This window comes from Orcinus orca, chromosome 10, assembly GCF_937001465.1.
Source record: "Orcinus orca chromosome 10, mOrcOrc1.1, whole genome shotgun sequence".
Taxonomy (NCBI): domain Eukaryota; kingdom Metazoa; phylum Chordata; class Mammalia; order Artiodactyla; family Delphinidae; genus Orcinus; species Orcinus orca.
In genome coordinates, this window is record NC_064568.1 from 29,736,556 (window position 1) to 29,750,787 (window position 14,232).

Genomic DNA, 14,232 nt, shown 5'->3' on the forward strand with positions numbered 1-14,232 from the left:
GGGTATGTTTCTTCTAGCCTGATGCTTCAAAAAAGTCATGAGTCGGTATTGCATTTTAAGTTTTCACTCAGGCGAAGCTGTGTGTGTGTGTGTGTGTGTTTGCAGTTGCCTTATATCTCCTTGTCTGTGCCGATTTCTGAGTTATGGTCACTTATAGGGTATAGAAAATGAACAACTGAGCCGATTAACAAGGAAGTCTCAGTTTCTTTTGAGTATTCTGGGGTTTTTTGGTTCTTTTGTTTTTAAAGGCATTTGAAATCCTCTGTGACAAACATCTGTTGTCATGCCTGGTAAGCTTCGCGTTCCGGCCGCAACCAAGGCTTTATGTCTTCATTAAAGAAGTTTTTTTTTTTTTTTTTAAAGAAACTACTTTTTAAAAATTTATTTATTTATTTATTTTTGGCTGTGTTGGGTCTTCGTTTCTGTGCGAGGGCCTTCTCTAGCTGCGGCGAGCGGGGGCCACTCTTCATGGCGATGCGCGGGCCTTTCACTGTTGCGGCCTCTCTTGTTGCGGGGCACAGGCTCCAGATGTGTAGGCTCAGTAGTTGTGGCTCACGGGCCTAGTTGCTCTGCGACATGTGGGATCTTCCCAGACCAGGGCTCGAACCTGTGTCCCCTGCATTGGCAGGCAGATTCTCAACCACCGTGCCACCAGGGAAGCCCAAAGAAGGTTTTTAAATGAAATAGAGAGAGGCGTTTGGGAAAGGCTGGCTCCTAATTTGTGCAGTGTACACCGGCCAGGTTCTTTGAAGGGCATTGGAACAGCTCCATCAGAAATGAATGGGTTTGTAAGTCACGGAGGGTAGGTTACTTCCGAGGGGTGCACAGCAGCTTCAGAGGGTGCAGTTTTGTAACCAGAGGCAGAACGAATCAGAAGGAAGCATGACCAATCCAGCGGAGTGGTGAGCACCCCTGGAATACAGGTTTTCTGTTGGTCATTTCTCATCTGCCCGCACGTGGTCCCGGTGCCAGGCACCTGGCCGGCTGGCGCTAGGGGAGCTCTTTCAGCTCTGCCAAACATAGGCTTGACGTTCGGAGAGAAGTTTCCGAGGTCAGCCAGCATCCTCGCTGCTCCATGGTGGTCACCACTTGTGCAAATAACTTGCTGCTCATCCGCTTTCCTGTGGAAAGCTTCCCGTTAGCGAGACCTGATGTTAAGGTGAGGGAGAGACCCAGCAAGCAAAACTCAAGCCAGGGAGCGGCACCGCCCATGCTCGAAGGCCAGACTGGCCTCCCCTCCTTCACCTCGCCGCATCTGGACTCCCTGTTTCTTCACCCAATTGCTATTCTTCTGAGCCTAGAAAAAATGGGTGCTGAACAAAGGTGATGCGACCAGTGAATCATCCAATCCCTCTTCTCTTCCAGCACTTGCGCCACTGGTCCTACAGGGAGGGAGAAGCACCTGCTTCTTTCGCCCTTTCTTTGGGTGCTTCCTCACTCGGCTTCAGTCCTTGGCCTTCAGCCAGTTCAGAGAGCGTTCAGATGCCTCCGTGTTTCTCTGGGTGTCTGCACTTGCTGATCACTCTCAGCTTTAACTGTCACCTCCTCGGAGCAGTCTTTCCTGATCATACCATCTAATGTACTGATAGTTATCTCTACTATTCTCTCTCACGGCTGTAATAGGTTTGATTCCTTGCTAATTGCCTGCCTTCTCTCCTCGAATGTAAGCCTCCTGAACACACTCAGCCTTGCCCAGCCTGCACGGTGCCATGCACTGTGCCAGCACATGGAAGACATCTTACTATTTGTTGATTAACTGAATGAGTTCTGCAGACAAACGAGTTTCCAGTGTTTGGGGGACCCATGTTTGCAACCCCCTAACCTAGTTCAGCTTCTCCAAATGGGTTTTATTTTGAGGCCCAGTTGTAGCTGCCTGGAGCCTTGTGTTAAGCAGGATTCTGAGGCCATGTCTATGGCGGTGAATTTTTGGTGGTGTACTGTCTTAGCACCCTCTTCGGGGATAAGCTGTCTCGCCTGGACCATGCTTCTGAAGTTTCTGTAAGGCGCCTTTGATAAAAAAGAAGCCATACTGTAGCAGGAGCAAATAGAAAATAAAAAGTTCAGGAGATTCAAACGAAACCTGAAATTGGCCCTTTGCCTTTTCCCTTTCCTCATTCTGAGTACCACAGGTTGACATCACTCTAGGGAGGAAGGAGGAGAACACTCTTGTTCAAACACCAGTGTCCTAAACATGGAGGGAAGAAAGGCCTACAGAGCCTTACAGACTGGCTGAGGAAATTGCTTTTTGAATAAATGCTTCCTTCTCTGAAGTTTGCTTCATCACAAACCTCCCTTTCCAAGGGCGCTTCATTTCATTTCTCAGGAGGCCGGAGGGAATCAAACTGGTAGAAATCTCTAGTCCCTGTGACTTCACTAATTTCCTACCCACGGAAAAACCAGGAAAACTCAGATAGGGTGGAGCCTGGGGCGAGGCGTCAGTGACCAGCAATTACTAACTGAAAACTGCCCTGGGAGACAACTGGCCCCCTCCCCCGCCCCCCACCCACAGAGGAGGCACCCCAGCTCAGAGGCTGATCTCTATTTGCAACTTTGGTTTTCTTTTCTGGACTGCTTTAGTACCCATGTTTTCAAAAATGTTAACCAAAGGAAAATTTACAGAGTGGATCCCTGAGTGAACTAGAAGCCAGTAAACTGTATTTCTGATCCGAACCAATGATTGTTCCTAATTAGCCATGCGATGTTCTCCTGACTTACATTCCTAAGAGACTTGGATGATTGATTCCTCTGGAAAATGGGGATGATGAACTTACACAGCCAGTAGGTTGGGAGGGAAGCTGTAACTTAGAGACCTATTCTGACAAATGTTTCTTGAAAACCTACTCCTGGGTGTCAGACACCGCAAGCAGTGAGGATACAAAGATGGATGTTACTGTGATTTGGTGATTTCTACCATAAACATGGGAACTAGACAGGAGGCTTGTTACCAAATCAGCTGTTGTTGAGTGCTTTTTTTTTCTTCTTTTTTCTTATTTATTTTTGGCTGTGTTGGGTCTTCGTTTCTGTGCGAAGGCTTTCTCTAGTTGTGGCAAGCAGGGGCCACTCTTCATCACGGTGCGCGGGCCTCACTGTCGCGGCCTCTCTTGTTGCGGAGCACAGGCTCCAGACGCGCAGGCTCAGTAGTTGTGGCTCACGGGCCCAGTTGCTCCGCGGCATGTGGGGTCTTCCCAGACCAGGGCTCGAACCCATATCCCCTTCATTGGCAGGCAGATTCTCAACCACTGCGCCACCAGGGAAGCCCTTGAGTGAGTGCTTTTTTCTTTTGGATTTTTTTTTTTTTTAGTAATTGGAAGAGCAAAGAACTCCTGGGTGAGCGCGATTGATTTCTCTACCGAACCGTCGCAGCCAGGTTACCGCTGTACATGGGACCGTCAGCTGAAATGCTAAGCCCCACTATTAGGCAGGGTTAAACATGAAGCTCACTGTAGTAAGCTATGAGGAAAATTTCAGCAGTGGGGTGTCCTAAGAATAAGGTGAGTTTGCCCTTCACTCTGTCTGTGCCGATGATTCTCAAACGCGGCGACTCCTGTATCAACCCTCACTGCTCCCTCACAGCCCCGTTGCTGAGTCCTGTTCCTCAGCTGCCCGATGTCACGTTGTCAGGAAGTTCTAGACTGTGGCCTGCAGCACGGCAGATCCAGGTGGGCCTCCCTTCATCAGGTGCACATTTCAGGTTAGCTTCATGGCTCGCTCCCCTGACCGGAAGTGACCCCTTTGATGTTTTAATTAAAATCAACTCTGCATAGGGCCAGAAGCCACAGTAGCTTTTTGCTGAACTGCTCCTGTCAAGCTTCTGATGATGGAAAACTGCAAACTTTAATGTCCCACCGATTAAAGCGATTTTCTGATGGCAGGTGTGCACCCCAGCAGACCAGAATTGTTCACCTGGGTTTGTACAGGTTATTAGGGTGTATGGGATGCTCTGAAGACCATTCACAGTTTAGTCAGTTGAGTAGCATCTCATCCAAATTGTGATGCTGGCAGTCTCGTTTGCTGCTTTGGCAATCGGCTTGACAATGTGATACTTTAATGGATAATTGGGTTCTGTTATAGTACAGTGGTTTGGCAAATACTTTGGGGGGGTTACAAATTCTTAAACATCAACACTCTATACTCCTTGAAAGTAGGACGTCATTAATTAATAGTTTATTTCAGCATTTTGGCCCCATTGGCAGCACTAAAAAACTTTTGCTTCTACTCAAGCAAGTTAGGCTCAAGTCAAAGCTCTGGCAGCTAATCAAATGATGAATGCTCCATCAGTTACCAGAATTTCTCTCCATAAAGGGCAAAGAACTGGACTATGGAAACTCAACAGTGAACAGAGGGAACTGCAGGGAATTTGGTTGCAGTAATCTAGTGGTTAGTCCAGAGTTTCAGCTCACAGGATCCCTCCCATGGAGAGAAAGAACGGAGGAAATGAACATATTTTTGCCCAAAGAAATATTTGAAGAATCTCAGGGTTCTAAAGAAGCAGAAGTGGTAGCAAGAGGTTGATGACACAAGTCGTGTTTTTTTGGCTTTTTTTGCCTCAAGTGAAAGCAAGAGGTGATTCATTAGGACACCAAGAAAGCCCAAAGTGGTGATAATCTGCTCAATAACCAGTACTTAGAGAAGGGACATTCGGTGTTTGTTTGGGGACAAAATATGTGCTCAAAGGATGCTGGCTGTATGTGTATGAGAGAGACAGAGAGAGTGAGACAGCATCAAGATCATGAAATATAACTCAGTGCCAATCTAAATGGTCCAGAAAGGGTTCTTAGGGACTTCGGGAAGTGTTCTGCACGTATTGAGCAGAAACGCAGTGATTTTTCACACTGGTTCAGAGCAGCCTTGAGCAGGGGACCAGGATCAATGTGTGCTTTACAGAGTGCCTGGAAGGAAGCATCAGAGGCAGAGGTCCATGTACAGGGAGGGGCTGAGCCTTCTCACTAACTGCACACACTGCACTGACCCACCACCACCCTGACTGTGGGCACCTGAGCCCCGCTCCACCCCATCCTCGTGAGCCTCCCAGCTCCCACCACTTCTTCTCTGGCTGCTGCACTAGCTTGTCTCCCTCTAATTCCCCAGCCAGGCTATTCTTTTTTTTACGTCTTTATTGGAGTATAATTGCTTTACTCCAATGGCATGTTAGTTTCTGCTTTATAACAAAGTGAATCAGTTATACATATACATATGTTCCCACATCTCCTCCCTCTTGCATCTCCCTCCCTCCCACCCCTCCCTATCCCACCCCTCTAGGTGGTCACAAAGCACCGAGCTGATCTCCCTGTGCTATGAGGCTGCTTCCCACTAGCTATCTATTTTACGTTTGGTAGTGTAAATATGTCCGTGCCACTCTCTTGCTTTGTCACAGCTCACCCTTCCCCCTCCCCATATCCTCAAGTCCATTCTCTAGTAGGTCTGTGTCTTTATTCCCGTCTTAACCCTAGGTTCTTCATGACCTTTTTTTTTGCCTTAGGTTCCATATATATGTGTTAGCATACGGTATTTGTCTTCCTCTTTCTGACTTACTTTGTATGACAGACTCTAGGTCCATCCACCTCACTACAAATAACTCAATTTCGTTTCTTTTTATGGCTGAGTAATATTCCATTGTATATATGTGCCACATCTTCTTTATCCATTCATCCGATGATGGACACTTAGGTTGTTTCCATCTCCTCCAGCCGGGCTATTCTTTATGAAAAGTTATTCAGTCCTTTTACTTCCTTGCTTCTAACCCTTTAATATCTTCCCCCTGCACCACAGATAAAATCCAAACCTCCTAGCCATCCCCACCAGCTGTAAGGGACCCGCTATCTCCCGCACTTACTCTTGCAGCCAGTTACTCAAATGCCAAGCTTCCTTTTCCCTCCAGGTTGCTGTCCGCTTGCTGTCCTCCTAGCCCTTTGCTCCGTGGGCCTCTAATCGTCGCTCATGTCGCAGCTGAAAGGGCACCTCTTCATGAGGCCTTGCTCCAGACACCCCTCCCCCAAAGTTCCACCATCCCTGCACATCACTCTGCTCTGATTCTCTTCAGAGCTCTTATCATATGAAATTATTTTGACTTCTAAGCATCTGTCATAAAAAAAAAAAATTCTGGAGCCTTCTACTGTTCAACTCAATGAAAAAAACCATGCCCACATGGCTGTCGCATGTTCTGAAAGGCCCAAGCTTCACGTTTGCAGTCACTTCCCCCATCTCCGCTCCAATTCCCACCTCTGGACCATCTCCCGAGGTGAATGCCATGTTTCCCAAATTTTTACTTAACATATTTTCTAAATTGACTCTTATTTTTAACTTAGATTTACTTTAAAAGGAAACTTGAGATGGCATCATAAATGGGAGATAAGCCTCAAATAAATAAGATCTAAATAAAATAGTCTTATATTCTAGCTACAGTCTGGATGGTACCTCTCATTCTGTTAGAGGTCACACTGGTACCATGTTCAGGACAAGCTCCTACCGACGGAGACTTTCTTTTTGAGTACTCAGACGACTGAAAGGTGATTTGGGAGGGGAATATCTTTCTCAGTAGGGTTCAAAACTTTCTGCAGTTTTGAACTGTAGAACTGGAGGCCATCTTTTGGGCCACTGGGGTGTGGGTCCCTTCTTTAAGCAATGGAATGTTAAAGCTTCTCAAAATGGCAACTGAGTTTCAGCTCTCTCAACAACTCTGATAGGTGGGCAGGCATGGCTAGGATGCCAGGGCAGCATTCGTCATGAAAGAAAGAGTAGTGCCAGAGGAGGGTGAAGCTGATGATGGGCACAGGTTACAGGAGAGCTGGCAGATAGAGGCCTCATGTGTTTGCTGAAGCTGTTCCCATTGCCGAGAACAACGCTGTCCTTAAAATCCCATCACCATCTTTGAAGCCAGTGCAAATCCTGATTTTTTAAAGTCAACCGCAGACCCTACGCCAGTAAGAATTATTGTCTCCCCCAGATATCCTGAGAGCACTATGATAGAACTTCTAGTCCAGTATTTATATCATACTGACTTGGACTAAATGATGTGTGTATGAATCTGTCTGCCCTGTTGGGTGGTGAGACCCCAGAAGGCAAAGGTTTTTGTCTTATTCATCTTTATAGCTTTCATAAGAGCTAGAACAGTGCCTGGAGTATATCATGTGCTCAACAAAGGCTTGTTGGCTAAGTTCAAAGCAGTAACAGAGGGTCAGATCTAAAACAATTAAGGATATACTTCCCAGTGAAATTATTTTCCTTGTAATACTTTATATAAACACCTGTCTGAGCAGAACCATCAACCTGTAAGAAATGGTTTAAACTCTCCGTTCTTCATATTGTTTTACAAAACTAAACAATGAAAGATATTGATGGATTTTAGACCGCCACCCAAGTTTATATTCAGCCATGTCTTCTTTGAGAAGTGGCTTTAAATTGTTTTTCTGCTCTTGGAAGATAATTTGGCATTTTACTACAGGTTAATTCTAAATTCTGAAAAAAACGTTTAAATTATTGTGAGTCATTCCTCCTACTCTATTCCATTACAGAGCTATAAAAATGTCAATAGTCAAGGCAGTTTGAGCATTACATCAGGGAATTAATCATTGCCCCACATGCCTCGTGAGAACACACTCAATGCACAGGAAGTAGCACAGTGTCAAAATCGACACGTATCAGTACTTCAATCAGCAATCCTGTTAACACTACCTTCCCCCACAATCATTTCAGGCAGATAAAGCAGGAAGACTGCAGATACAGGTTTTTTTTTTAATCTCTTTTCAAAGCTGTATAGAAATAGAATTCACTTCGAGGAGCCATCACAGACTTCCCTCTGTGGAATGTGAATAAAGACTTTGGTTCGACTTTCTGCAAACTTTGTAACTTTGGCATGAGCCTTCCTCAAAGAACCATGCTTCTGAAAAGAGTTTCAACTCTTGCTGTTGCATAAGGAGAAGGGAAGGAATAGACGTTACATCGGCCTTGGTGCTGAGCATATTCATGATTTAACTTCTGTGGCCTCACAGCAGGGAGGAAAGAGATGGAGAACTATACAGCAGTGAATCCCAGACACCCTAGTGGAAAGAACTACTGTTACTTTATGTACTACTAAGAAAGAAAAACACTGCCAATTAAATTATGACACACCGTTGATTGTAGAGATGTTACAGAGATTTCAGAGATGTTACAATGGGAAAACCTGTGCATCTCAGAACAGACGAGCTGTGGATTTTAAACAGTGCTAATGAGTTCCTCTGCATTTCATGCAAAAATAATAATAAGCCCCAGAATGCATAAAATGCTAGCCTTGAATCTGACCTTCCTTCGGACAGTCTCCTCCATCTTCTCCAGGATTCACAGCTAAGTGGTTTTGGAAACAACCGAAACAAAACCAGGCACTTCCTATGGTCCCTTCCTGAGGGGTCTCCGAGACTGAGTTGCCAGATAAGATACAGGATGTCCAGTTACATTTGAATTTCAGATAAACGACGAATATTTTTTAGTATACGTATGTCCCCAATACTGCATGAGATATAGTAAAACAAATTAACTGAGTGCCCTGTATTTTTATTTGCTAAATCTGGCAGCTGTGCTCCCAGGGTAATTCTGACTGCATTTGACCTTCACCACATGCTTTTTACTTTAAGGACCTTAACCTTTACCTGTCAGGAGCCTCCAGTAATACTTCAGTCACTTCTTACAACAACTCTGAGAGGCAGGAATTATTGCTGGTATCTTAGGGCTGAAGGAGCTAAATTTCCTCCTCAGACTTGAATGTCTCATTAGATTAGTTTGGTTTGGTTTGAATCCTGATCACGGCTGTTAATCCTTTCACACAGTAGTTAAGGTCCAAAAGATAAAGGTCACTGGGAAACCATGAAGATGCTAAAGGTACTTTTACCCCTGGAAACAACCTCTGTGAGTTGGTCGTTGGTCACTGTCAGGGGACAGTATATCCAGCATATAATAATAATAATAACAATAACCATGATAATAATAGTCATGGTAGCAGCAGCAGCAAACCCTCAGCACCTCTTACTACGTGTCATGCACATCACTAATCACACCTCTTACTACTCCCTTTTTACAGTTCCAGAGCAGGGTTTGCAAAGGAAAGCCTCCATACTGGCGACTGAGTCGTAGGCAACGGGTTTAAAGGCAAAGGTATTATTTCTGTTACGTGTATGGCCTCTGTCTATACACACAATCTTCTCTCAAATGCACTGCTTCTCAAGTGCCTGAGAAGTTTGAAAAGAATCCCCACACCCAGGCTGCCCCCCAGACCAATTAAATCAGAATCCCTGGGGCGGAGCCAGGCATCTGTAGTTTTTAAAGTTCTCTGTGTGATTGCAGTGGGCAGCCGCAGTTGAGCACCGCCGTTCTAAGGAAAGCTACACGCTTCCATCTGGGGCTTTTAGGAGGGAAACCCCTAAGTTTTAAAAACCATATACAACAGAGCTTTGCAAATACAATTAATTTTTGTTTTACTTATTTCCTGTTTTCCATAGACAACTTATAAGCATTGGCACAACGTTGCCATCTGTAAGGCATATGACAATAGCAGACGGGAGCTTAATAACCGAAGAGGCATTAACGTTTGCAGGCCCTAAATTATTTGCGTTCATCTGGTACGATCTGTGTGATGAGACCACTTAATGCTGGATTTCAACACCAGAAGTGGGAAGGCCATGTTGCCTGGGCTTCGCGTCGTTCCTTGTCATCCTATTGAATTGTTACAAGATGGATTTATAACAGACCTAAAGCTAGTATCAAAATGAAAATCAGTTCCTGAGTAGAAAAATCACAATCCCGTTTGCCTCGCCTGTAGCCATTGCGTCATACCTGCTTCTGCAAGGAGGGAAATGACTTTTTAATGTGGTTTTCTTCCACGAAGGAGAATTAAATCTATGTGGCAAAGCGTAAAACCAGTGTGCTGGCAGCCAGATTCTGAGCGGAAGATCCATGACATGTTTGTGTCCTGGTTATATGCTAATAAACTCATTTAGGCTCAGACTTACGCCGAGTAGAAAGAGTGCTCAGCTGGAGGGCCAGGCTATCTTTGTTCCCTCACTGTTTTGCCTTCTGTATCGAAGTTTGCTCTGAAATAATGGGGACATTTCTCCATCGGCTGTAAGCTGCCAGGGTGGGGGGGCGGGGGGTGTCTCTGGGTTAGAGTGAGAATGAGTTGGGCCTGAAATAGCAAACTCCACTATTTTAGTCGTGAGGCTTTTTTTCCTGAGTCAGCAGGCTCCTTTGTCAAAGGATCTGGCTTTTGGGTGACGGTACCCGGTGAGCTGCAGCAGGATCTGCGGAGCTGTTCACTCTTTGGTGGCACTGCACTTCCTCCAGGATAGACTAAAAGGCAAAATGTGCCGGGGACACCCCTGGCACTACTGCTCCTTGCTGGGTGATCTCCAGTAGGTGAATTAACTTCCTCGGAACTCAATTTCTTCCTTGGTGAGGAGTGAAGCAGTGCCTGCCTTGTGTGTGGACTATAGTAAGGATTAAACGAAATGATGCACAAGGAAATAATACGTGGAGAAGAAACCTCCCTTTACATCGTGAACACTAGTTATCATTGGTGCTATTAGTTTGCCTCAATCTCCCTAAACGACTTAACACGAAATAGTACATTGTGCCTCCTGTAAGAATTTATACCCTCAGCATTTTACAGTGTGCAGAGCCACGCACAGGAATAACAAATTCAGTTACTAAAACTAAATTGCAATAGGAGACTAAGGTGAAAAACTGACCTCTTCTAAAGAAGAGAGTTCTGACAACACCCTCTCTCTCTCTCTGATAGAATTGAAATTTGATTCACTCAATATGTAAATCGGAGACATATACAAATGTTGTTTAAATAAATATGGGTGTCTGAAGAGGATTTTAAAAGGGTTCCTTTGTCTAAGACCAACTGTTACTTTTTGATGCTTCCTCATTTAATTTTTTTATTTAGGTTTTCTTTGTTTTTTACCATTTGCCTGCTTGAAGCCTCTTTTAATGCATGTACTCTTTTATTTCTTACTTAGTACTCGTGGCCCTTCTATTCATTATTCTCATAAATTAGCCCGGGCTGTTTTGGCTCGCTGAGCAAAACTGCTCAGAGCTCATATAACAGAGGCTAGGCCTAAGAGAAGAGGACGTAAGCCCCAGGCCAGCTTGGGGAACGATTGCGGGTAGGTGGCAAACGTAATGCCTTCAGCGTCTGGGAAGTAAAACGAATGGATGATGCTGGGCAAGCGCGATGTTTGAGAGTGGTGAGGGTTTTGGTAAATGCAGAATGTCCCCCGTCGGTGACGCCCACTGCCAACCTCAGCAGATAATTACAAGGCGGTGAAGGGACCACACGTAGCAGCCTAATCTAGTTATTGTATTACAGAAGCTGGAAATGTGGATCTGTACACAAAACCTCCCCATTTTCAAATTCTGGCAACTAATACAATGAAAGGAAAGACACGCGCGCCCCCGGCCTCTGATTTGCGAATGCTGTTCGGCCGCTCCCCCAAGACTTGTTCGCGGAGATCCCAAGGGCCTATTAATGAGCCTAGTTTTCTTCTCCGAAGCTCCAGAAACATGACAAAGAGAAGGAGGACTCCCCAGCCTTGTGGAGATCGGAGGAGGAGATGGCAGCCGAAGCCGCGGCGCTGCGGGGCTACTTTCAGTGACGCAGGTAAAGACTGTACGTTTACTTTATCATCGCTCAGAACCCCACCCCCCGCAAGAGCCTCACTTCAAGAAAGAATGAGGATTGGGCTTCCCTGGTGGCGCAGTGGTTGAGAGTCCGCCTGACGATGCAGGAGACGCGGGGTCGTGCCCCGGTCCGGGAGGGTCCCACATGCCGCGGAGCGGCTGGGCCCGTGAGCCATGGCCACTGAGCTTGCGCGTCCAGAGCCTGTGCTCCGCAACGGGAGAGGCCACAGCAGTGAGAGGCCCGCGTACCGAAAAGAAATAATGAGGATGCAGAAAAGCAGCCGCACCCAGTTTCTGCAGCGGTGGTTGCACAAACATTAAAGCCCGAGTGGAGAGGACCCTGACCCTTGAGGCACTTGGTCCAACCTCTGGGTCTCTCTTCCCGGCTCCCCATCACCTTCTACATACCGCTCCGGTCTGTTCCCTTCCTTCCAGCCCACCCCAGGCCCTTGTCCCCTCTGTCCTCTCCATTCCTGCCCCTCTGCAAGCCAATCTCCACAGAGCAGCTGGAGGTAGTTTGTAAGGAAGGCAAACCCGATCCTTTAAAACATCAAAACCCTTCCAGGGAGTCCCACTGCCCTCAGGCTCAACTCTCAGACTCCCGTCAGGCTGCGGGGAGCCCTGAAACAGCTCCGCCACAGCCAGGCAGGCTCTCCCTGCGCTCGGGCCTCCTCTCCTGCTGCTGTTCGGTAAACTGGCCCCTTGGCTTTGGCCCCCGGGAAGCTCAGGCCAGGCAAAGAGAATTCTCTCTTCCCGTTAATGATGTTTTACTATCGGGAGATCACAGATTTAAGACTCTGATAGAAAGCTATAGCCAACCTCCTTTCCACATTTTTACACAATGTCAAGGGACTCATGCATCTTCTGAAATGCCTTAATAAATAGTGTGCCCGTGAAATCTTGGGGCCTACCTTGAGTAAAAAAAAGTATTCGTTTTCTGAAATTCAAATTTATCTGGGTCCTGTATTTTATCTGGCACCCCTGTTAATAAACCTCCGTAGGAATTATGGACCCCAGATAAAGAGCCTCCTCTCTAAATTGCTTTTCTTTTCTAAAATCGTCTGCTTCATCTGGTCTTGTGTGAACGTGTTTATGTTATAAGCAGCTGAAGTAGATCAGATACAAATGAAAAATGCAATTAGTGAACAAATACTGGTAGCAGTTGAATTATGTCAAATTGTATCAACCACTTGGTAGTTATGACTTTTAGCTAGAAAACACATTGGTTGTAGTATTAGGTTTTCATTTGGAAATGTAAGTCTATTTTGGTGAGTTTAAAATACATGCGCATTTCTTGGTCTTTCTCTCCCCACCTCCTCTTTAAAGACCCCGTGTCAACTACCTCCCCCTCCATTACTGTTCACATACGCTGTGTGCTCAGGCCCTTGCATTCTAGAAAGCTTACTTTATTCTCCCATGTCACTGGCTTGTCAGCTCTGCACCCAGTTGCCTGAAGGGATATAGCGTGGTGGTAGCAGAAGCTGTCTTTCATATTTTATTTTTAACCTTTTCCACCGCTGTTCACCTTCTCATCTCTCCCCTTCTCTCCTCTACCTCCCATTAGGATCTAGCTAGTTTACCTAAGAACACAGGTCTGTGGGCATGAATGCAAACCCTGTTCTATTCCTCTTCTGAAAGCCGGTGTGTCATTTTGGGATGTCCTGTTCAAATGGGGTCACCATTCTTCAGACTCAACTTTCTAGGCTGAATGTTTTTCCTTTTGGGTTTCTTATGTAATGGGCACTTTCAGGGAGAGGCAGGAGAGGCAGGAAAGCTCCAGGCTGTTCCTGAGGCCTGCTGAATTGTAGGGTTCTATCTTACAAGTGTTTTCTAGACTGTTTGTTTAGAGAATGTAAACTTCTTACCCAAGTTTCCTGTACACTAGGCTTTGTCAGTTTTTTGCTTCTGTCTTGCCTTGAGGCCTAACTCCCCTGTCTGCCAGGTGAATCCACTTGCCTCATAAGTCTTGCCAGAAAGATATCCACCTTAACTTGTCACACAGACTGTTGCCAGAGAGCCTGTGCATTTCTCAATGAACTAACATTAACCTCTCTCTTTAAGGGTCTTTTGCTACAGACGAAACAAATCACCTTCAGTTCTCCCAGCAGTCAGACGTGGCGAATGAGAACAGGAGGGCTAAGGCGGCCAGTGAGCACACAGCTAGTAACGTGGCAGTGAGGGACTTAAACATGGGCCCTAAGATTTCACCAAGAGCATCCTCACCACCTGTAGTGTGAGACAGGGACTGTATATAGTTCTCTTTAGAGACAAAGGGGAAAGGAAACATTCATCTAGGAAACCTGATCATGGAGTTGGTCCACCTGGATCTTTGATACCCACTCTCCTCCCTTTTCAAAGTGCACCTATCCACCGAGTGTTTACACAATGTGAAGGGGTTCGTGGAACTTTCTGAAGTTGATTAACAAACAGGGCTGTCATGTAAGATATGGACATACCTAGACTTAGGTACTTAGGTACTGAATAAAACGGTATTCAGTATTTATCTGAAATTCAGATAAACTTGGCCTCTCCAAGCTCTCCTGAGTATACCCTCAGCAGCAAGTCCAGTCAGCGTCGGGC

At 45.8% G+C, this 14,232-nt stretch overlaps 1 protein-coding gene across 14 annotated transcripts in view; it reads left to right on the top strand.

Annotated features, from left to right (window-relative positions):
* Positions 1-14,232, top strand: part of FHIT (fragile histidine triad diadenosine triphosphatase) — a 1,448,428-nt gene that overhangs the window by 1,412,044 nt on the left and 22,152 nt on the right. For 11 of the 14 annotated variants that reach the window (XM_049715385.1, XM_049715372.1, XM_049715376.1 and 8 more), the window contains one exon: positions 11,511-11,632. The exons of 1 other annotated variant lie outside the window; for it this stretch is intronic. In XM_049715385.1, coding sequence (XP_049571342.1) covers positions 11,511-11,627 — 117 coding nt within the window. In that variant the 3' untranslated portion in view covers positions 11,628-11,632. Of the gene's footprint in view, positions 1-11,510; positions 11,642-14,232 lie in introns of all 14 variants that reach the window. 2 more of the 14 variants (XM_049715382.1, XM_033424819.2) reach the window with 2 other exon arrangements.